The sequence below is a fragment of the Daphnia pulex genome, chromosome 7 (assembly GCF_021134715.1).
Source record: "Daphnia pulex isolate KAP4 chromosome 7, ASM2113471v1".
NCBI lineage: Eukaryota > Metazoa > Arthropoda > Branchiopoda > Diplostraca > Daphniidae > Daphnia > Daphnia pulex.
This window is the reverse complement of record NC_060023.1, coordinates 4,046,281-4,065,902: the sequence shown is the minus strand read 5'-3', so window position 1 is coordinate 4,065,902 and position 19,622 is coordinate 4,046,281. Positions and strand designations below refer to the sequence as shown.

Here is a 19,622-nt window from a genome sequence, read left to right as displayed (position 1 = left end):
GGCCAGCACAAGTTTTTCGGCCAAAAAAAATAATTTCGGGGACGTTGAAAAAATGCAACTGGCCGAATCGTATATTAAAATTTGTATGATTCGGCCGGATTCGGCTTGTGGTTGGGATCCGCGCCACTCGCGGATGGTGTTGGAACCAGAGGTATATGGGAGGTATTAGAGGCCAGGATAAGGGCAAATAACAGGGAACATTGTACACGAATAGGACAACACGAATAAGTTGAAAGTGAAAAAGTTAGCCATTAAGTGATTTTATTTTTTACACATATTTTTACATTGGATTAGTTTATCCTTCAACCACGACAATTTTTTTGGTGTAAAGAACAGCTACTTATTTCAGCAACTTGTAGCTCCCATTCTTTTCTCTACTTTCATCGTAATTTTCCAACAAACGAAAAAGTTTGGCTTGCATCAATTTCTGATCAAGTCTTGTGTGGCGAGTGGTCTGATTTTGCTTTAAATAAGCTTCCTCTACCTCAACGAACTCGGATTCCAAAAAGAACATTTGCACAAGTTTATAGAAATGCAGCCCTGCGCCTTTTCCCCTCTTGTTTAGTTTATTGTGCCAGCCTTCAGCATCATTATTGGTCCGAATTATTTGAAAGAATACGGACCATGCTTCTGGTGACCAAATACCTGGCTGCATCCAGTTATTGTCTATGTAGTTAAAGAATTTTGCCAGCAAACCAATTTTGAGGTTTGCGGCCTTTTTCTTCAACTTTAAGAATACTTTTCTTATTTTGGTTGATGGAAGAAGGTGAAGGGACATGGCACGTTTGCACAAAACTTTAACTCTGGAATTGGAGTGATAATGAGGAACCAAACCAATTTTTTTTCAAGTTCCGGAAAGGAGATTGATTCCAATGGAAGGCACAGCCTAACAGCTTTACGTCCGGAAAAAAATTTCTCCGGAAATTGTTTTTGGCCGAATTGCATATTTTTTTGTTTTGGCCGAATTACATAATTTTGTTTGGGCCGAATCATACAAAAAAAATACCGTGGCCGAATAAATAAAATACAAAAGTTTTTAGCCGAATGCAATTTTATTTCATTGTTTGATTCGGCCTTTGGCCGAATACAACATAAAAAATGCAGAATTCGGCCAACGGCCGAATCATATTAAAAATAATTACATGATTCGGCTAAAATTATTGGCCTTCTAATTATCGCAACGTTGCGATCCATCGTTTAACAGACGATCCCCTTAAATACCTTTGTAACTCCAACGGGAAATCAGTCTGATTCATTTAATGAAATCAATAGAAAGTATAAAAAGAGTACCTTTACAATAATAGTTGAATATGTCTCTTTTCTTCGCTCTATACTTGAGCCTTTTCGTGTTGACGTTGTCGGCTGATTCGGTCGCTGGCATTTCCCTTCACCAACTGGAAAATCAAAGACATAGCAATGTAAGGGTATTATAAACACATATTTTACTCAAAATGAAAATGTTGTCCAATATTCCATAAAAAGTTTATTTTATTACTTGGATACTAGGTTGAAATGAGGGAGCTTTTGGAATCCAAAGATAATCAACAGAAAGCATTGAAGCAAAAGAATGCAAGTCGATTCAATAATATACTTTTCCCCAATTATTTATATTTACGCTATAAGTAATTCTAATAGGAAATTTTGCAAAACCTGGTGATCACTTTGAAAATCGATGATCAAAATCAGATGCAGTTTCTATATGATCTGTTCGTAAAAGCAGGAACTACAGCGAAACCAAGGACCATTACCGTCAAGCGAGCCCCAACTACCGCAAGGTCTCTTGGTGACAACATCCCTGTTTAGCTAGACTCACCCTAGGCTCCATTCTATGCTAATTCATTTCACATAAATTTTACTAAATTACAACTAAAATTTTTTAACTCTAGTTGTAAATTCAATAAACGAAAAAAATACAATTAGAAAACTACAAAGGATTACTTTTAAAGAAAATTCATACGTTTTCAGCTCTATTCGGTGGGAAACAATTTTGTGTATAGGGGATGTTTAACATCTTTTTTGCCAGGAGGAGCCAGTGTAGCGGCAGGGTTTTTTTCCTGGTGTTCAAGTTTTTTATTTTTCTAGGTTGCATTGATTAGGATTACCAAAGTCCCCCTCTGCCGTCAAAAACGAAAAAAAATTAAGGCTGTAGTTTAAAGTTTTGATTGTTAGTCGACTCCATTTTTCTGTTTTTTTCGCCAAAGCAAGTTGCCGGCAGTTTAGTTTCGGCTCTGGTTTGAGTTTTGTAGTGTTCTTTAAGTGAGAAGGAAGAATGGGCATAATTTTCACGTCGCAGCTTCGCCAAACTCTTGATATTCCCGTACAGAAGCGTCTAAGTGGATGGGTCTTGTTTGTTCTGAATTCAAGGGTCAACGTCAGCGTTTTCCCTTAAATTTTTGAATGGGATGGCGAAAGCCGATTCTACGGCGTGAGGTCGTATATTGACTTTCCCCCGCAAACTTATACAGATTACAATGGCTCACTTTATGTTGCTTTTTCCCGGTCTGCATGCGTTTCGGCAGGACAAATCGACCTAAAAATAAAGTTATTTAAGTGTCGGAAAAAGTATTCGGATTTGCAGAAGGAACGTAAACGTTGATAGGGATTTATCCGTAATTCTATTACTTCTCCTAGTTGAGCAGTTACTATTTTTAACGTTGGCATACGTCCTCTTCATCATCGAAGGAAATTGACTTTTACGATAGGGATGCTGTCCCGTTGGCCAATCCTTTAGTCGGGTTGATGTTCTGAGTGAGAAATTCTTGCGCACCAGCAACAAATACCAGAGTCCGAGTTCTTGTTGGTAGAGACCAGGGCTATGTTGGACACTTTTTTTCTTTACGCTGCCAAATTTTTAAATAGAAGAATTAAGTTAAAATAAAAGTATATGAGTGATTCCCATGCATTTCTCTACATCAGGTTATTTTTTCATATTTTTTCGTTAAACTATGTAATAGTTATTTAATTAAATGTTAAGAGGAAAAAATGTAGAAAAAAAAATTTAGGGTTAAACGGAACAGAGCCAGGGGCAAAACCGAACACCATTTTCTCTGTAACGGATGGATTAAATTTATTGAAAGACGCACTAGTGAAAAGACAAATCATTTCTCTTTCAGAATTACTGTAATTTTATTCATTCTTTTAAGTATAAGTGGAGATACAATAAAAAAAGTAAAGATGTCTTTTTTTCGATCTTTTTTGGTCGTTTACCTGGCAACAGATGGCTGTACCATTTAACCCTGACCCAAACAACTTCAAATAAACTAAATTATCAAATACTTAGAAACACATTTTTATAAAATTAAAATACTATCTTAAACTAGAAAGAAAACCCTATCAAATAGCTATCTGGTTTTTATAAAGCAATCGCGATTCCATAAGCATACACGGGAAATTGAATTCGAACTGATTCCCGGTAGAGGGTTTTTCCCGTGTATGCGTATGGAATCGCGATTGCTCGGATAACTTACTTGTTAAGCCCCCTGTGGAGTTTTGAACTGTGACTTATTAGTTATTACATTCCTGTGAACAAAGTTCATGAGAAAAATTTAAGCTTTAAATAAGTTTGAACTTTGAAGTTAAATATTAACTTGCCTCCACTTTCTCTGTATTTTGCTTCTTTGTTATTTTTATTGAATTGTTTGTAGACAACGTTGCATTATTTACCATTTTGAGAAGTTGTCTGCTTTATTTGCTCAGTTTTGGATTTTATTTTACAATTTGTGAATTTGAATTTGACGGACGCAGGGTCGTAATTAACTTCAAAAATTGCTATATGGATTTAGGATTTTGATCGAAATTTTTTCGTCATGTCTGCCGACAGAAAATGGCCCTTATTAAGCATTGTTTCAATAGGAATCGGATTCAGTACTATATTCATAGCTGGGAGGTCATTAGCTCGTGCTGCTTTACGTTGGCAATTTTCAAAAAGATCCAATGCTATTCAAACAATGCTAAAAGAAAAATTAGAGAATCCACTTACGGCAACAACTATCGTTACCCGCATATCAGAATGGGATGACGTTTACTCTGTGCTTTTAAAGTATAATAATTAAATCTGCAGCTGCGAAGCCTGCAATAGTTATTATTGTTATATTTAAATCTTTTATCTCACAGACACTGTTCGGAAGTCCCAATTCTAGGGTTTGACTGTGAATGGTCAAACGTTGATGGCAACACTCAACCTGTTGCCCTAATTCAGTTGGCTTCTCATCAAGGTATTTAAAAATGTCTTGCAATGTTATAAATTGTGTTGTGACATTTGTTTATTTAGGTGTTTGTGCCCTTGTAAGAGTTTGCTGTCTTTCCACACTTCCTGAATCTCTTAAAGTAATTCTTTAAAATTAAATCAGGGATAATTATGTTAATTTCTCCTTGGGAACTTTAGAATATTCTGACCAATCCCAAAATTTTGAAAGTAGGAGTTGCAACTTGGGAAGATGCATCAAAATTGAAAAGAGATTTAGGCATACAATTCTGCGGAGGATATGATGTAAGACACTTGATTTTTAGACATCCTAAGAGAGTGTCACTACTCTCTAAATCTGGCCTTTCAGGTGATGATTACTTGGTAGTTAGTAATAACTTTGCCTCATTAATATTTAACAAGCGTATTTCTTTGAATTAGGCTTGTCCGAACAGTTGTTAGGTACAGTGCTAAATAAGCATTTTTCAGTAAGATGCAGTGACTGGGAAGCGGAAAATCTGTCAACTATTCAAGTAAAATATGCGGCTCAGGATGCCATAGCTTCAATTGCCATATGCTTAAAGTTGGTAGCCGAAACAAGAGCTCCTGATCTAAGCAATGTATGGTCGGTTAGTAACATGCACGAATTTTACACTTTATGGGCTACAAAAGCTGCCGTACCTGATTTAAAATTTCGGTTGCCTTCAACTAATAAAAATGTGGGAACCTTGAATAGCAATTCGAAAGAAAAAAAGTTTGTATCAACAAAACCAAATAAGTATGTTTTAAAATTTAGCATATTGGCTTTGAGGTGTTGAACTAAATGCTGTCAACTTATAAAACAATCAGTTCTAGAGCCTATTCAGCAAGAAAGAGTGCTCTTTATGATAACTGCATTTTGCAAGCCCCTGATGGACAGCAACTCTGCACTTGTGATTACAAGAAAGCCATGTGGTTAGAATTAATTAAAAGCAGAATATTCATAAAACCAACAAGAATAATGGACATTCAATTCATTTTGTATTCTTTTTTTAGGTACTTTGCAAAAGGTCGGGGAGAAGTGGTTTGCGAAAATCCGATGACGGTCCGTTTGAATTTTGAACCGTCCGGGCGACCATCTTCAGAATATGATCGTTATTATTTGACGGATAAAGTCAATAAGTGTGTTGTGTGTGGTCAGTCTGAATCCTTCCTTAGGAAAAACATTGTTCCTCACGAATATAGAAAGCACTTCCCAGAGCATTTGAAAGTACTGAATGATTTCACTTGATATTTCTCAACAATTGCATGAATCTATTCAAACATTCATTATACTTACATTTACAGGATCATAAAAGTCACGACATTTTATTGCTTTGCATCGAATGCCACACAATTTGCAACAGCCATGAGAACGCAGTCAAGAATGAGCTGTCGATAAAGTGTAATGCTCCAATTGGCACCGAACGAGACGTTAAGGTAATAAATGTTGTTCTTCTTTTTAATATGAACTATTTTTACATTTCCTTTATTTCCTGTTTAGTCTAAATTAGACAGAAAATTAAGTGGTGTCCAGAAAGCAGCAAATGCGCTCATTTTCAACCGCCAAGCAATACCATCTAATCGAATATCGGAGCTAGAAGAAATTATCAAGAATTATTACGAAGTAGAAGTTGTTACGCCAGAAATTCTGGAAATGGCTAAAAACCTTGAAACTCATATTCCTAATTCCGACTACGTTCCCCATGGATTGAAAGTGGTTCGCTTTTTTGAAGAGGAACAGACAGATGGACTGTTGGCTCTGGAACGCCTTTGGAGGGAACATTTTTTGGAAACAATGCGCCCTCAGCATCTTCCTGCCTTGTGGTCAGTTGAGCATCACAGAAAGCCAGAAGAAAAATGGGGTCATAATGAAAGTGTAAGTGCAAACACATAAGGCGGTGGATCCCAATACATTTGCATCGTATTGTGTGAATTCAGCGTACTATTTCACCTTCGATCAATCAGTTGTATTTACAGTTCCCTTTTTGAAGTATAAAAGCATAATCATTAAGATAAACCCATTTTTCGTTTGACGTATCCATCAGAAATTCGTAAGGGCTCGAAGAGTTACTCCGGACTGTGTTTAGCAACTTGTATCATCCAACTGGTACATAATTCATAAAATAGATAGAGACTGTGACATCAGCCCCCCATATACATTGTAAGCATTGGGATGTAGGTCTTGTTCAACTTTACTGCTGTTAGATGGGACGTTTTGATAACTAAAGTATTTTCACGTGGTAAGAAATAGATGCGATGCGACATTTTTGTTAGTTTACAAAGGCGATGGGGGGACGAATGCTACAGTTAATCTTGAAATAACGAGTCCACTTATCAGCAAACAACGTTATCGGTTTGTACTACTACGGATGTGCACTTTGAGCTACGTAGGTTATATTTTTTCACTTCCATTATGTATGGCATTTACCTTCGCATTTCAAAGCGCTACGCATCCACTCTCAATCCAGTGAATAGTAAATGTTTAAAATTTGAAAACTTAAACATCACAAACAAAAAAAATGGCTCAGTTGATTAAGGTAATTTTATTTCTACCACATTTAATTATGCATTCATAAAAACATAGAAGTTATATTTATTTTAATTTACTAAAGAAAATTCAGAATTTGAATTATATAATTTTTCAAAATATTATCGCGTAATATAATGTTATTTAGTCTATGGCAGGTCCTGTCACTCTTCGTCGCTCCTTCCTTCTCATTAACAGGAATTTTTCTTCCAAATCACCCAAGCAATCAGCTGGTTACTGTTTTGGTGAATTTAGATTGCTTTCATTCATTTTTCTTCTTTTAGTCAAAATTATTAGATTGATAACGTTTTTACTTTAGAACTGACTCCGGAGCAACTAGAAATCCAACAGCTGGCCAGACAATTTTCGCGTTCGGAAATTATTCCCGTAGCCGCCCATCACGACAGAACCGGAGAATATCCATGGGATATAATCAAGAAAGCTCATGGCTTAGGACTCATGAATCACCATATACCTGAAGAATTTGGTATTATTTTATTATTGTTGGTTTTGATTATTCCAATTTTTCAACAATGTTAATAAAAACACACCGAGCATAGGAGGATCAGATATTGGATCCTTCGAGTCTGCCGTTATAATGGAAGAATTTGGTTATGGCTGCTGTGGGATCACCACTCCTATGGATGTCAATAACCTAGGAGTATGTTCTACTTTACTAAATTAAATGCATGCATAAGCATTTATAATTGTTTTGTTTGTTTATCTTTTATGTGTTTTACAGCAAATTCCAGTGGTTTTGGCGGGTAACAAGGAGCAGAAAAAGAAGTACTTGGGCCGTATGGTTGAAGAACCACTCATTTGTGTAAGTATTGAAATGGATATTAATTTTTTTTTTTTTAATGATAAACACCGGTTTTCCTTGTGCGAAATAGGCTTACGGTGTGACTGAACCCGGAGCGGGATCCGATGTCGCCGCTATCAAAACCAAGGCTGAAAAGAAGGGCGACCATTACGTTTTGAATGGACAAAAAATGTGGATCACCAATGCCGGTCACGCCAATTGGTATTTTGTGTTGGCCCGCACAAATCTCGATCCTAAAGCTCCAGCCCATAAGGCTCTAACGGGTTTCATCGTCGACCGTGATACACCCGGACTCACTCCCGGTCGAAAGGTAAAATTCCTCGACCCTCGAAATAAATTGTATAAACCAGTATCTTTTTTAAAAAAAAAGCGAAATTTTAAATTTTCCAGGAAATCAATATGGGCCAGAGAGCTTCCGATACCCGTGGGATCACATTCGAAGACGTTTTGGTGCCAAAAGAGAATGTTCTGATTGGTGAAGGTACCGGTTTTAAAATTGCTATGGGAGCTTTTGACCGCACTCGACCTACAGTAAGTCTGATATGTTTCTGCAGTAAATTTTTGAATTTTTTTTTTATTTCTGTGTTCTGATCATCAGGTGGCATCGGGAGCTGTTGGGTTAGCCCAGCGCGCTCTTGATGAGGCTACCAAATACGCTTTGGAGCGAAGCACTTTCGGCGTTCCTATTGCAAAACATCAACTAGTAATGAATATGTTGGCAGAAATGGTAATTATTGCACAGCTGATTTTTAAAAAATGTCGGCACCAAAAAATAATAATCGATTTGGCAGGCCATGAGTATTGAGTCGGCCCGATTAGTTTGGATGAGAGCCAGTTGGGAAACGGACCAGGGAAGGCGAAACACCTATTATGCTTCAATAGCTAAAGCTATGGCGGCAGATGTTGCAAATAAATGCGCTACTGACGCTGTTCAGGTAAATTGCTATGTCAACAAAAAAGATTTACTGATTGCTTGTATTTCATAGTTATAGAAATGATGTGAAGTTATTACATTCTTAAGACTGTTTCTTATAATCTTTAGCTTATAAAAAATTATTCTTTACATTCTTAGTTTGTAATCAAACGCATTACCTGTATGCAACGCACGTACAGACTCGGTTCTAACTTATTTAAATTTTTCAGATTTTTGGCGGCAACGGATATAATACTGACTATCCTGTTGAAAAGTTGATGAGAGACGCAAAAATTTACCAAATTTATGAAGGGACTGCGCAAATCCAACGTTTAATTATTGCCAGAGAACTTCTTTCCCGTGCGTCGTCCAATCCTTCGTCGTAATTTAAGAAACAAAACTTATTACTTGCCAAAGGTCCAAATCGTTCACTAAATGTACATTCAACATGAGTTGATTACATTAAGAGATGAATAAAATAGCTCAGATTTTTTAAACTGATTCCAACGCATTCCTTTTCATAACTTCTTTTGACATCAAATCTTTCATCGAGACCACATATAATACCATAGCACACTGAAATTCTAACATAATTCTTATATTTACACAATGAATTAAGAAGTGAATTCAATCAGTTTAATTTATCATTTGAGACAGTTATGTTGAAAGGCACAACAGCGGCAACAGCCGATACTTTAAACACATATTTCTCTATCTGATGAATAGCAAACAGAGTTATGGTGGTAGAGGTAGACCAATAATTTTACTTTTTTTTAGTAAACAGAGATTGGATTTCTTCTTGAGTTTTGCCTTTGGTCTCCGGTAAAATAAATAAACCGAATAACGACCCGATGACACAGCAAATACCGAACATCCAAAACGCTCCTGCGCTGGTAATAGCACTTTGAATGTTAACGAATGTTTTAGTCACGACAAAAGCCAGAAACCAGTTGGTGAACGTGGCGATCGAGACGCCAGGACCTTTCACTTTGTCCGGAAGTAATTCGCCGGCCATCAGCCACGGAACTGGGCCAGCTCCGATGCCGAAAGCGCCTATGAAGAGAATTAAAGACACCAACGGCAACCAGCCGAGAGATTCGACGAGAGCCGGATCCGTTTCCGGGTTGTCTTTCAGGTAAAAGAAAGTACCCAAACCGAAAAGGGAAATGCACATCGTCAGCTCAGACAGGACGAACAAAGTTCTCCGGCCTAGCCGCTCAACCAGCAATGATGAAGCGACGGTGACAACGAGCTATATCGTATATGATAAGGTAATGTAACGTTGAAATATAAAATGAAAATTTAAATGGACATCTTTTACATACTTGATCCAAGTTGAGAAGAATGGCGCAAACTAAGTTATCAAGTGTTGAACCGGCTGATTCAAAAATTGCCTTAAGAGAGAAAGAAAATAATCAACATATAATGTAGAAAATATTCATAGAATTTTCACGATCATGTTCTCCGCGTGATTCACGAGGGTAATTTATTACCACTGAGTTGTACACAGCCGCGTTTATACCCGACAACTGTTGGAATATCATTAAACTGACGGCTATTATCAAAGGCTTGAGAGCCCAGGGTTTTATCAAATCAGATGGGCTGGATTTTTCAGCAAGTTCCTTATTTAATCGAACTTCCAATTGATTTATTTCAGGGCCAATGTTGTATTTGATTCCTCTCAGCCGTTTAAGCGCTTTTTGAGCTTCGAATTTTTTACCTTTGCGTAAGTTAAGATATTAAAGAATGACGCCCTTATGTATTTAAGTTGACGAAATAGAACAACGTACCTGCTTTTATTAAATAGTATGGTGATTCTGGTGCAAAGAACATGGCAGCAAAAAGTATTACAGGAAAAATGGCAGAGATGGCAGAAATGAGACGCCAGTTCAACCAACCCATTAAACTTGTTACTAAAATGCCGCTACACACAAATGTAGAAAAGAACATGCCAAGTATTCCTCTTAGAGTGGGCATCGTAATTTCTCCTATTTTTCATGTGAAAATTTTTAAATTTTTTAAAATATAAACTTGGCAGACGAATTTTAATTTCTTTTATTGTACTTAAATAGGTCGGCGAAACGACCGAACAAATTCCTCCAGCAAATCCGCCAATAAAACGACCGGCGTAGAGCATTCCTGTAAATCAGATGCACCTGATAAAAATATTACTTTTAGTGCAAGGAAATAATTACTTTAAATTACCAGGATTTGCAGCAGCTGCTAATAGTAGACAGGCGAACAGATAAGGTAGAGACATTGTCATAAGTACAAACCGCCGTCCGAATTTATCCATCAGAAAACCTGCGCCTAGAGCACCAAACAGAGCTCCCAAATTCGGCAATGAGCCAACCCACGACATTTGATTGTCATCCAGAATAATGTGCGCTATCCAATCACTGCTGCTAGTTTCGTTGAAAGTTTCGGTGGAATTCTGTTGGAGTTGTGGCTGAACAGGAGAAGACCAACCGATAATATTTCCTAAAATAAAAGCCCCAATGGCGCCTGTATAAAAAGTAAGAGCATTTTTATTCGATTGATATATCGAAGACGGATCCTACTTGTGTGATTATTTTCACATGACTCGTGAATAGTACCTGCAATTGCTGCCTTGATCTGGGGTCCTTTGGAAGCATTCTTATAATCAATCTGGGAATTTTGGTTTTCCGATCCCGATCGCAAATAAGATGAATCATTCACGCTTCCATCGTCATCTTCTTGGTTATTTGATTTTACCATTTTCAGTTCTTAATAATGATAGTTGCATGAATTTATTATAAAATTCTTTATTTATATCAAGTTCAATGTATGTTAACTTAGTGAGATGTATGCGTAGTTTATTTTAATGGTGAGGCCATTGTAAGAGGCGTAAATATACCTAAATTTTTGCGTGTTAATCCCTTGTGATAATCCTAGTAACTGAATTCAATTTATTGCATTAATTTTTTTACATAACCACGATAATCAATACATAACTGACACTGTGGCACACTGCATCACATGTACAGATACAGCCCAAGTTCTAAACTGATAAAAGCCAACCGCAAGCCTTATTCTGATAAGCAATATAGGGCCAGTTTGAATTGTCCAATCAGTCTCGATGGTCAATCGACCGATCAGTATTTATACTTACGTAATAGAAAAAGTAGGCCATTCTGGCGTTTTTTTTTTCTAGCCATTGATTCGTTATCAATTTGTATTGTTACATGTAATATGCATTATTATATATTAAAAAGTAACATTAGTTCAGCTGAATACAAGTAATAGGTTTGTTACGAATTAATGTTGAATCCTTTATTATTTGTTTTAAGGATACTTATCCCCACCGCACTTGACCGTTGTTAAGTGCTGCAATTTCAAGAGAAAGTTTGTCCGTAGGTTAAATAACGAGGATTGTAGGAAATTCCGGCTCCATAGTTGACATGCTCAGAATCTTCGGCATCCCTGATATTTCCACCAAACATGCATTCTTCGTAGGTTGGAGGAGCTGTTAAAAAATGGAAAATTGGTTTTAAATGTTTTTAAAACTGACCGCGCATCGTTATATTATTAGTTATTTAGTTATATTATTACGGAGATCTGGATAATAATCCGTAACCATGTTGGTGCCGGCTGGATTGGCTTCGAAAGGATTGTCATTATTTTCTAGCATGGACACATTCGCAGCGGCGGCGTTTAATTGCCGTCCGTTTCGTTGAAAATCAGGAAAGGAACTACGCAGAGGGACGTTTCCAATAATGACACCATGGGAAATGCTCAAATTGAACGAAAACGTCCCAGGATCCACAGTAAACTTAACATCATCAAAAATTAATTCTTTGCAATTTTTGTGACAAATGAATCAAGAAAAATCAAATTTACCACAATTCTATAATCGACATCGATGATTTTACAACAGCGGAGCTCAGAAGAGACGACAGGAGGAACGGATATGGGATGGTTTTCCCAAAATTCCGAGGTAGCAAATTGTCCCCGTGAGAATTCGCGGATGACTCGCTCACAAGACTCAGTTTTACCCACTGCATGGAAACTAGTTCGCTGCATTAACGTAAAATGTTATCAAATGAAAAATCAAAATGGAAGAATTTCTACATTTGATGTTTTCTTACTACCTCGATTAATTGAAATTTTGATCCATGCATAACCTGGCGACTCAAGTTTTCGACTTCCGCATTAAAATAAATTTTCTCTCCGGGAACATACCCCATACGATCCAGCGAAAACCTTGCCGTTATTGGGTTTGATTGGCAACAAAACAACCCCAATGTTTTATAGTCGGAGGCTTCTATCGGCATCTTGTAAAAACAAAAACCTTTTGAACAATTTAAAAATAGGAATATTATGGAAATATTAATACAGATGCTTCTGCAATTGTGTTAAGATCCATAATGGAGTTGACGGTGAAAGCCATTTTGCACTCGTGGTTCCATTTGCGACGTCTTTGGAAAACTGCCCGAATCGTGTAGCGGACGTAACCGTGGATTCCTTCAAACGATGACGGAATTTCGTTCGGGAGCGTGAAAGAAAATGGATACTGATGTCTACCTTGATTCATCTCCCAATGGTCGTTACCTATGGTTTCCAAAAAACAATACCAAAAGTAGAAAAACATAAAATAATGAAATCAAATTTAATTTGAAACACTTAAATTTTACCTCCTTCTTTAAGAGCGATTCTTTGATAAAAATATTCTTCGTTGGACGTGTGATTTACCGAAGCATTGGTGACCTCCAAATGAGATCGCCCACGTCGACGAACCGTTCGGGAACGTTGTTCAATTGTAGAGAAAGACACTCGGGCAAAACCCCGGCACTCAACGTAAATACCTTAGAAAACGCCATTGAAATTTAACAAATGAGTTTCAAATTAAAAAAAACCTTAGTCGACGATTATTACCTCTTACATTTTTTGGCAAATTGTTCCAGACGTGGACCTTGCCTGTAATTTGTTGTCCAGGAAAGTATGTAGCATCGACATTATCCAAAAATATGGTAAACCTTTCTAGCACCATTATTCTGCAACTGGAAAAGCGGACGAAACTCGTTTCAAAACATTTTAAACACTGAGGTTGACAAAACTCCTATTCGCGTTATCTTATCTGAGCAATAAATTTGTCCTTGCTATCTGCGTTTAAATTTTGTGTATCAAGCCATTAAAAAATAAGACCCGGCAGTTGAGTTTTTCGTCATTCATATATTCTCGGTCACATTGCGTCTATAAACTTAAATATGCGTCATTTCTAACAAAATAATGGGGACATTTTTTTTCAGGAACCAATGCCAAATTAAACAAACATTTTTAAAAAGAAATAAATCATTCCCTTCGCCGACGTTTATTGCTGGTCACATCTTCACTCACGAGAGGTCGTCTTCTTGAAAATGACGTGAATGCAGCAGGATCGACAACGAGCGTATCTTGCGATCCTGCGTTTTCTTCCGGGGCAGAGATCGATCTGAGAAGAATACGTCCTCGACTAACGATGCTCACTTCTCGTGGTTGTTGGGCTTCATCGAAAGTGAAAGAATGAGGAGGAAGTGGTTCACTGAATTCCAAACGGAGTTCGTCTTCTTTTTTGGTTACTGATAAAAGAAAAAACGTTGACAGATTAGACAATTGATGCTGAGTTCAAGCGCTCTTGTGTTTTACCTTGTCCTTGGTTTGTTGGCAAGCGCCTGTAGTTGGAGAGAAACACGTGTCGGTGACGATGGATTCCAGACTGAATCGCAGTGAATAGATTAGGACAGGATCGTGAGGGAGAATCACGTAGAGCGTTTAGAGTGGTTAACGATTGGCTTCGTGTCAAGCCAGGATTATTCGGCTGACTCGGGACGGGCACACTGTCGGAGTCGGGCGTCAAAGCAGGTTCCCACAAGGACGGAATAGTTTCCGTAGATCCCACAGTCGATTCTCCTTCGGAGCGCATTCCTCGATCGAAGTCAAGGTCATCAGGATCCAAATCATCTTCTCTCATGCTCATGTGGTAGCGACCGAGCGGTGTAGCTTGGTTTAGTTGTTCGGATGGCTCCAGCGTAATAAACGTGTAGGTCTCATCCGACGACAGCGCTTGACTGTAGGATGGAGGGCCGTCATCTTTTGAAGACACTCGTTCCCGAATTCCTTCACTAAATTGCTCTCTTGGCGTAGCACCACGACCTGAAGATAATTGTTAATATTTAAAAACTTAATCGTCATTAAACTGTAAATATGTTCATTACTTTTCAAGTAGTAAGTAGCGAAAGCGACCACAACAGCTGCAAGCACGACTATTGCGGATGACAGAGTAATGAACTCATTCCAGGATATTATGGACGATGAATTAGATGGAACTTCCGCTTGTTCATTCAATAACGGAAAGCACTTGTAAGAGCGCCTCTGATCTGTCAAATCTTCCGATTGATATCTGACGGGAAAACAAGTCAAATGTACTGATGAAACAAAAACAAGACAAATAATTTCACTTCACAATACCCTGAAAGACAAGGACCACATTCTTCCTGTGATGTGGCGCAGTTGCGCACTCCTGAGGCACGATTTAATAGACTTTCACAAGGAATGCAAGTCTCGCAGACCAAATAAGATTGATCGCAATAGCTAGCGTCAGAGCAATCCCCATCCACGAGACACTGTTACAAATAATTCACGTTAATATCAGTGTTTTAATTCTGTATTGTTAAATTGTTACCTCTTGATAAAAGGCGGCAGCATCCGATGATTGATGTAGATGCCAGACAAATACCCAGAAACTGAAGCTCACCAAGTAAAACAAATCCATTTCCTATAGCGCCCTGCAAGTACTGAGCGAGTAAAAAAAAATCTTACGTGCCAGTTAAAATTACACGATGCAAATGCTGATGTGGAAAAAAAAAATTAATAATTCACATAGCTTCAGATTCACACCAATCACTACCCAGTGTTTAGCGAATGTTCATACCGTTTGAACTATTCGTCTACCTCATCAAGGAATACAATGATTCTTTTACCCTGACGAATGCATACCATTCTAGACAACACTTCGGTAGATTCCAGACGATCGTAACAGAACACTATTGTGCACGTATGTAAACTGCAAAGACAGAAATCGAGACAACAATGTTTAAAGAAAAAGTGGGGAGGAAAGTGGTGAAGGTGTGAACCTCTCGGTATATTCCACAGGATATATATATCTTACTTTGTGATGAGTTGATGACGTCGATTGTGAATTGTTCACGACTTTTAGTGACTACACGGTCGGTGTTTGAACTTTGTTTGTTTTTTTAATTTTACTACTTTTCTTAATTTTTTTTTCAATTCTAAAATCTGTTACTTGAAATCGCGAATGATTTACAGCGATCGCGTTTCCAAGTTGAATCAATTTTCTACACCAACTTTTCAAACAAGATCAAAATCCCTCCAGTGCTCCCATCAGCCGAACACATCTCGGTTTCTCTTGGGGACTCTCTTCGGGACCTTTCCATCTTGGCTCTCTTTTTTTTCCCTTCCACAAAAATAAAAAAAAGAAAGAAAGATACTCCATTCATCTAACTGCTGGTAGCATTACAATACAAAGTATTTCAAGTGTCATTTTTGTTATTGCAAAAAAAGTGTTAAGAAAAGACATACTGTGGAGTTTACACCTAATAAACTTCGTCGACTTACCGTTTTCGAGTGAAACCAAAATTGTTACAAACACAAATTAATGAAATTGTTCGTCGAGCGCATCCAAACACTTTTCGATGTTGTTCGTAGAGGAGTGTAAACTAGACTGTGACAGTGTGCGCACACAAAGCGCTTGGTGGTTACAAAGAAAGCAAGCAGTGGTTGCAAGCAGCAGGTCTGGACTTGTCTTAATGACCTCCTTCTTTCTTGCTTTTTGGTTCTCCCTCTCGCTACTAGCTATTCGCATAGCAACAAAACTCTTCAGCGGACCCCCTTTTCCCCCTCCCCCTCCCCCTCAAGTATCACAGACAGAAAAAATGCCGCTTTAACCTTTAACAACAAAAAAATGTAAAAAAGTTGATAGTTTGATTTGTCACAGGCGCGGTCGAACACTTGCATTAACCAGCGCCTGCGGCTGTTATTGCCGTTATTGTTTCGCTTTTATGTTTGCTTTGAAAATCCTATCTTATTACTCTCATTTACGTTTGACAACTCGATGACCGAATCTGGCGGAATCTTTCGTTTATGCAAAAATCAAGACCGGGTGTTAGATTGTAATGCGTGTATTTCTGACACGCATTACTTGTAACGCCTTATTGTAACCCTGCCTCACTTTAAATTTAATGTAAACTGGGAAGCGGCGCTCACGTGTAAGCAGAGTTTATAGAATAACAACACTCACAAGGCTGTGACACGACATAACGAGGTTTATACATAATCCCGACCGAACGATAATTCCTGCACGGAACTCGGCAAACCTATCGGAATGAACGTCATCATCAGATTGGAGTCGGTTGTAACGAATAGGTTGAGCTCCGTTCCACGGGTGTTACAGGGAAAGGGATGCGGTTGCCAGCCAAAAAGGTTACAAGCGGTGTATGGTGTTGTTTTCAAATATATCCATTAATACAAATCTCCATCCTTAAAAAAGTAGTAGTATTTGTTTAAAAGAAATACAAAAATAGTACGGTTCGGTACGGCTATAAAATAGTGTGAGGAAAAAATTACCAAGTCGAAATGCGCACAATTCGCGCATTACAGATTTTTGGTCGTTTAAAATATTTTTTGTACAATAACCATGTACGAACAAAGACCATTCCACAATGTGTAAATTACTTCAAGCAAACTTCATTGCTAATAAAAAAAAAAAAATGTACCTATTTCCATTACCGAAATTTTTTAAAGTTGCCTTTCTTTATATTCTTACTGGGATTTTTTTTGTTTCACATGATTACATCAAATTTGCAATATATAAACGATTTAATGTGAATTTGGCGCATGCTGAATTAAAATTACAAGAATTTAATCTTCATTTCACAATGACAGTTAATGCACTCAACTTTAATAGTGGTTATTTCACAATTACAAAAAAATAACTGCATGCATTACACTGAAAACAGCTTGTTATGGATTGGTGCATTATAAATAGTTGTTCCGTTGTTCCTGTAAACAATAATGGATCACTGCAAAATCATCACAACATTTAAAGTGAACACACAATAAATATATTTAGACAAGTAAATAAGTGTCATTTTATATATATCTTTCGATGGAAAACAAAAGCGTAATTGCGTGTACATTAAAACAGCAATAAAAATATTTTTTCGTAAAATTTAATTTTTAAAATGAAGATTGTGAACACATTTAGAAAATAATGAATGAGACTTATTCTCTTTCGAGATCAATACTTAGAGATCAAAGGTAAAAACTCATCGTGGTGATGAAATTATCGGCACATCACTGGTAAGTCTCTGCAACAGAATTGTACGTTGGATTCATTTGCTGGCGAAGAGGGACATTTCCAATCAATATGTCTAAGGGGACCACTAGTTTAGAAGCCAGCGCTTCAGAATCGACTAGTCGGAACTGCGGTTTAAAATAACATAAAACGGCTGCAAAGTTCAGGGAAATTTAAAAAATTTCTCACCTCAACTTTGTAAGAAATGTCAATGATTTCGCAAAATTGCAAGTAAGACGGCGTTACTGATGGAACGACGATGGGAAACACTTGCAGTGCATCCTGAAACTCACTTCCTCTACGTTTTTGTTCAAACAAAACGCGTTCGTAGGTTTTAGATTTGTTATGAGTATGAAAATCAACGCTCTGGAGGAAGAAAAACAAAGGAAAATATCAACACAAAGATAGTCAATAAAATAAAAATGCAATTCAATTAAATACCTCAATAAGGGAAACTGTTGAACCAAGCAATGTTGTCTGACTTTGGTTGTCGACATCTGCATGTAATAAAATGGTTTCGCCTGCAACGTAGCCCGTTCTGTGTAAGTAGACTTTAACTGTTATGAGACCAGATCGACAACATAGCCAACGGAAAACGGGTTTAGCTTTGATGGACTGTGTCGGCATCTATTAAAAAGATTTTAAAATTTCTTTTTCTTAGGAAATAAAAATCATTATTGGATTTTTTAAATTTGTTAAATATATTACTGCTGCTTTAGGGATTGCATTCAAATCAACAATTGTTCTGACTGTGAAAGAAATCACATACTCATAATTTGGTTTCCAAGAAGGCTTCAAAACACCCTAAAATATGCAATGAGTTAGTTTAAAATGAGTTTTAGAAATAAGTTGAAGGGGATTTTAATTTACTGTAAACGGAATGCGGCAAGTTTCACTATTAATTTGGCGAGATGATCTCTTTAAAACAACCTTGATTGAGTATCTGACGTGACCATAGCCAAATTTTGCTAACATTTCTGTTTGAAATGAAGAAGGAATTTTTGTTGGAAGAATGAAGGAGAATGGAAATTGGTGAATGCCACTAACCAGCTCAAATCTTTCTCTTTCTGTAATCAAATCAAAATTTACATTAGAGTTCAGTATTTGAACTAGTGATTTTGATTCGATTTTGGTTCACACAAAAAATATATTCAAGTTTGATACCTTCATTTGTGATAAGGGGGATTTTCAAATCAAGGTAGGTTTCTTCACTTGAATAGTAAGTTTCACTACTCAATTCATTGAAACAAAATTTAGCATAACCTTGGCACTCCAGGTAAATTCCTATAAATAGTAAAATAGAACTGTTGAACAAGAAAGAAATATACAACAAATACCTTTTAGTACCTTTTAGTATTTTGCTACTGAGATTTGAGATGTGAACTACTCCAGATACTTCTTGTCCAGGAAAATAAATTCCATCAGAATTGTCTAATTCTATTGATAGACTTTCTATTCCCATTTTGCAGCTCTGTAATTTAAATTTTTAGCTCATACCGAATAAGCTTTAAAATCATAACCAAGTCCGATATTGTACCTAACTTTGAACAGCGCTTGAACATCAACAAATTAATTAAATTTTTAACAACAAACAAGTCAAGAACAACAAAACAAATGTCATTTTGTAATTTGTATCGTCTGCTGAACTACAACTTTCCAATATCCATTTCAAGTTCCAAGTTTTAACCATCTCCAGAGATCATGAGATGAGTCAAAGTCTCAACTCGGAGTTTCAATCTTCCGAAGCGCCTCTACCGCTCAATTTATGAAACCTATGAGAAA

General features: G+C 37.1%; 7 protein-coding genes across 17 annotated transcripts; 3 read left to right on the top strand and 4 right to left on the bottom strand.

Moving 5' to 3' along the window:
- Positions 1-1,231: 1,231 nt before the first annotated feature.
- On the top strand, positions 1,232-1,931 carry LOC124196635. Of its 2 annotated transcripts, none has more exons than XM_046591784.1 (3): positions 1,232-1,418; positions 1,507-1,569; positions 1,721-1,931. In XM_046591784.1, exons 1-3 carry the CDS (start codon positions 1,311-1,313, stop codon positions 1,805-1,807), a joined length of 258 nt encoding a protein of 85 aa, XP_046447740.1. In that variant the 5' UTR covers positions 1,232-1,310; the 3' UTR covers positions 1,808-1,931. The 2 variants fall into 2 exon arrangements, with proteins under 2 accessions (XP_046447740.1, XP_046447739.1); XM_046591783.1 differs by having other exon boundaries at positions 1,235-1,418; positions 1,636-1,931.
- A 1,735-nt stretch (positions 1,932-3,666) lies between these two features.
- Positions 3,667-6,137, top strand: LOC124198244 (exonuclease 3'-5' domain-containing protein 2-like). Its single transcript, XM_046593995.1, has 9 exons — positions 3,667-4,039; positions 4,114-4,214; positions 4,271-4,326; positions 4,385-4,553; positions 4,625-4,961; positions 5,033-5,137; positions 5,219-5,432; positions 5,510-5,641; positions 5,706-6,137. The coding sequence occupies exons 1-9, from the start codon at positions 3,807-3,809 to the stop codon at positions 6,096-6,098; spliced, it is 1,740 nt and encodes a 579-aa protein (XP_046449951.1). The 5' UTR covers positions 3,667-3,806; the 3' UTR covers positions 6,099-6,137.
- A 445-nt stretch (positions 6,138-6,582) lies between these two features.
- LOC124198246 (probable medium-chain specific acyl-CoA dehydrogenase, mitochondrial) lies at positions 6,583-8,968 on the top strand. The gene is made up of 10 exons (XM_046594000.1): positions 6,583-6,741; positions 6,880-6,976; positions 7,051-7,218; positions 7,292-7,392; positions 7,474-7,554; positions 7,625-7,864; positions 7,945-8,085; positions 8,153-8,281; positions 8,346-8,489; positions 8,698-8,968. Exons 1-10 carry the CDS (start codon positions 6,724-6,726, stop codon positions 8,851-8,853), a joined length of 1,275 nt encoding a protein of 424 aa, XP_046449956.1. The 5' UTR covers positions 6,583-6,723; the 3' UTR covers positions 8,854-8,968.
- Positions 8,969-9,140: 172 nt separating this feature from the next.
- LOC124198245 (facilitated trehalose transporter Tret1-like) lies at positions 9,141-11,502 on the bottom strand. Of its 3 annotated transcripts, none has more exons than XM_046593999.1 (8): positions 11,284-11,502; positions 11,065-11,214; positions 10,673-10,972; positions 10,532-10,606; positions 10,258-10,455; positions 9,961-10,187; positions 9,793-9,861; positions 9,141-9,719 (listed from the first exon to the last, which is right to left on the bottom strand). In XM_046593999.1, the coding sequence occupies exons 2-8, from the start codon at positions 11,204-11,206 to the stop codon at positions 9,231-9,233; spliced, it is 1,500 nt and encodes a 499-aa protein (XP_046449955.1). In that variant the 5' UTR covers positions 11,207-11,214; positions 11,284-11,502; the 3' UTR covers positions 9,141-9,230. The 3 variants fall into 3 exon arrangements, with proteins under 3 accessions (XP_046449955.1, XP_046449953.1, XP_046449954.1); XM_046593997.1 differs by having other exon boundaries at positions 11,346-11,502; XM_046593998.1 differs by having other exon boundaries at positions 11,065-11,502.
- A 147-nt stretch (positions 11,503-11,649) lies between these two features.
- Positions 11,650-13,536, bottom strand: LOC124198247 (arrestin domain-containing protein 17-like). The gene is made up of 7 exons (XM_046594001.1): positions 13,364-13,536; positions 13,123-13,293; positions 12,825-13,039; positions 12,580-12,762; positions 12,329-12,505; positions 12,041-12,260; positions 11,650-11,954 (listed from the first exon to the last, which is right to left on the bottom strand). The coding sequence occupies exons 1-7, from the start codon at positions 13,476-13,478 to the stop codon at positions 11,824-11,826; spliced, it is 1,212 nt and encodes a 403-aa protein (XP_046449957.1). The 5' UTR covers positions 13,479-13,536; the 3' UTR covers positions 11,650-11,823.
- A 104-nt stretch (positions 13,537-13,640) lies between these two features.
- LOC124198248 lies at positions 13,641-16,321 on the bottom strand. Of its 7 annotated transcripts, none has more exons than XM_046594004.1 (8): positions 16,103-16,312; positions 15,636-15,941; positions 15,464-15,530; positions 15,150-15,261; positions 14,936-15,090; positions 14,683-14,867; positions 14,114-14,620; positions 13,641-14,046 (listed from the first exon to the last, which is right to left on the bottom strand). In XM_046594004.1, exons 4-8 carry the CDS (start codon positions 15,237-15,239, stop codon positions 13,781-13,783), a joined length of 1,203 nt encoding a protein of 400 aa, XP_046449960.1. In that variant the 5' UTR covers positions 15,240-15,261; positions 15,464-15,530; positions 15,636-15,941; positions 16,103-16,312; the 3' UTR covers positions 13,641-13,780. The 7 variants fall into 7 exon arrangements, with proteins under 7 accessions (XP_046449960.1, XP_046449962.1, XP_046449964.1 ...); XM_046594006.1 differs by having other exon boundaries at positions 15,636-15,928; XM_046594008.1 differs by lacking the exon at positions 15,464-15,530 and having other exon boundaries at positions 15,636-15,930; positions 16,103-16,321.
- A 1,106-nt stretch (positions 16,322-17,427) lies between these two features.
- On the bottom strand, positions 17,428-19,607 carry LOC124198249 (arrestin domain-containing protein 17-like). Of its 2 annotated transcripts, XM_046594011.1 has the most exons (8): positions 19,378-19,518; positions 19,188-19,311; positions 19,005-19,124; positions 18,711-18,907; positions 18,549-18,644; positions 18,282-18,467; positions 18,030-18,206; positions 17,428-17,968 (listed from the first exon to the last, which is right to left on the bottom strand). In XM_046594011.1, exons 2-8 carry the CDS (start codon positions 19,300-19,302, stop codon positions 17,840-17,842), a joined length of 1,020 nt encoding a protein of 339 aa, XP_046449967.1. In that variant the 5' UTR covers positions 19,303-19,311; positions 19,378-19,518; the 3' UTR covers positions 17,428-17,839. The 2 variants fall into 2 exon arrangements, with proteins under 2 accessions (XP_046449967.1, XP_046449966.1); XM_046594010.1 differs by having other exon boundaries at positions 19,188-19,607.
- Between the last annotated feature and the right edge of the window lie 15 nt (positions 19,608-19,622).

Coding starts and splice junctions, on each gene's coding strand:
- LOC124198247 (XM_046594001.1), bottom strand. CDS start 13,478: ATGGTGCTAGAAAGGTTTACCATATTTTTGGATAATGTCGATGCTACA. Junction 13,294..13,363: donor TTTGCCAAAAAATGTAAGAG/GTAATAATCGTC, acceptor GCGTTTTCTAAG/GTATTTACGTTGAGTGCCGG. Junction 12,763..12,824: donor ACACAATTGCAGAAGCATCT/GTATTAATATTT, acceptor TGTTTTTACAAG/ATGCCGATAGAAGCCTCCGA.
- LOC124198245 (XM_046593998.1), bottom strand. CDS start 11,206: ATGGTAAAATCAAATAACCAAGAAGATGACGATGGAAGCGTGAATGAT. Junction 10,188..10,257: donor ATACTATTTAATAAAAGCAG/GTACGTTGTTCT, acceptor ACTTACGCAAAG/GTAAAAAATTCGAAGCTCAA. Junction 9,720..9,792: donor TTCTTCTCAACTTGGATCAA/GTATGTAAAAGA, acceptor TATACGATATAG/CTCGTTGTCACCGTCGCTTC.
- LOC124198246 (XM_046594000.1), top strand. Junction 8,086..8,152: donor TTGACCGCACTCGACCTACA/GTAAGTCTGATA, acceptor TCTGATCATCAG/GTGGCATCGGGAGCTGTTGG. Junction 8,282..8,345: donor TGAATATGTTGGCAGAAATG/GTAATTATTGCA, acceptor TCGATTTGGCAG/GCCATGAGTATTGAGTCGGC.
- LOC124196635 (XM_046591783.1), top strand. CDS start 1,311: ATGTCTCTTTTCTTCGCTCTATACTTGAGCCTTTTCGTGTTGACGTTG. Junction 1,419..1,506: donor AAAATCAAAGACATAGCAAT/GTAAGGGTATTA, acceptor CTTGGATACTAG/GTTGAAATGAGGGAGCTTTT. Junction 1,570..1,635: donor AAGCATTGAAGCAAAAGAAT/GCAAGTCGATTC, acceptor TAATTCTAATAG/GAAATTTTGCAAAACCTGGT.
- LOC124198249 (XM_046594010.1), bottom strand. CDS start 19,302: ATGGGAATAGAAAGTCTATCAATAGAATTAGACAATTCTGATGGAATT. Junction 18,645..18,710: donor CTTGCCGCATTCCGTTTACA/GTAAATTAAAAT, acceptor TGCATATTTTAG/GGTGTTTTGAAGCCTTCTTG. Junction 17,969..18,029: donor ACATTTCTTACAAAGTTGAG/GTGAGAAATTTT, acceptor TTTAAACCGCAG/TTCCGACTAGTCGATTCTGA.
- LOC124198244 (XM_046593995.1), top strand. CDS start 3,807: ATGTCTGCCGACAGAAAATGGCCCTTATTAAGCATTGTTTCAATAGGA. Junction 4,327..4,384: donor CACTTCCTGAATCTCTTAAA/GTAATTCTTTAA, acceptor TGGGAACTTTAG/AATATTCTGACCAATCCCAA. Junction 4,554..4,624: donor CTCTAAATCTGGCCTTTCAG/GTGATGATTACT, acceptor TCTTTGAATTAG/GCTTGTCCGAACAGTTGTTA.
- LOC124198248 (XM_046594008.1), bottom strand. CDS start 15,239: ATGGATTTGTTTTACTTGGTGAGCTTCAGTTTCTGGGTATTTGTCTGG. Junction 15,091..15,149: donor CTGCCGCCTTTTATCAAGAG/GTAACAATTTAA, acceptor TATTTGTAACAG/TGTCTCGTGGATGGGGATTG. Junction 14,621..14,682: donor CGCTACTTACTACTTGAAAA/GTAATGAACATA, acceptor AATTATCTTCAG/GTCGTGGTGCTACGCCAAGA.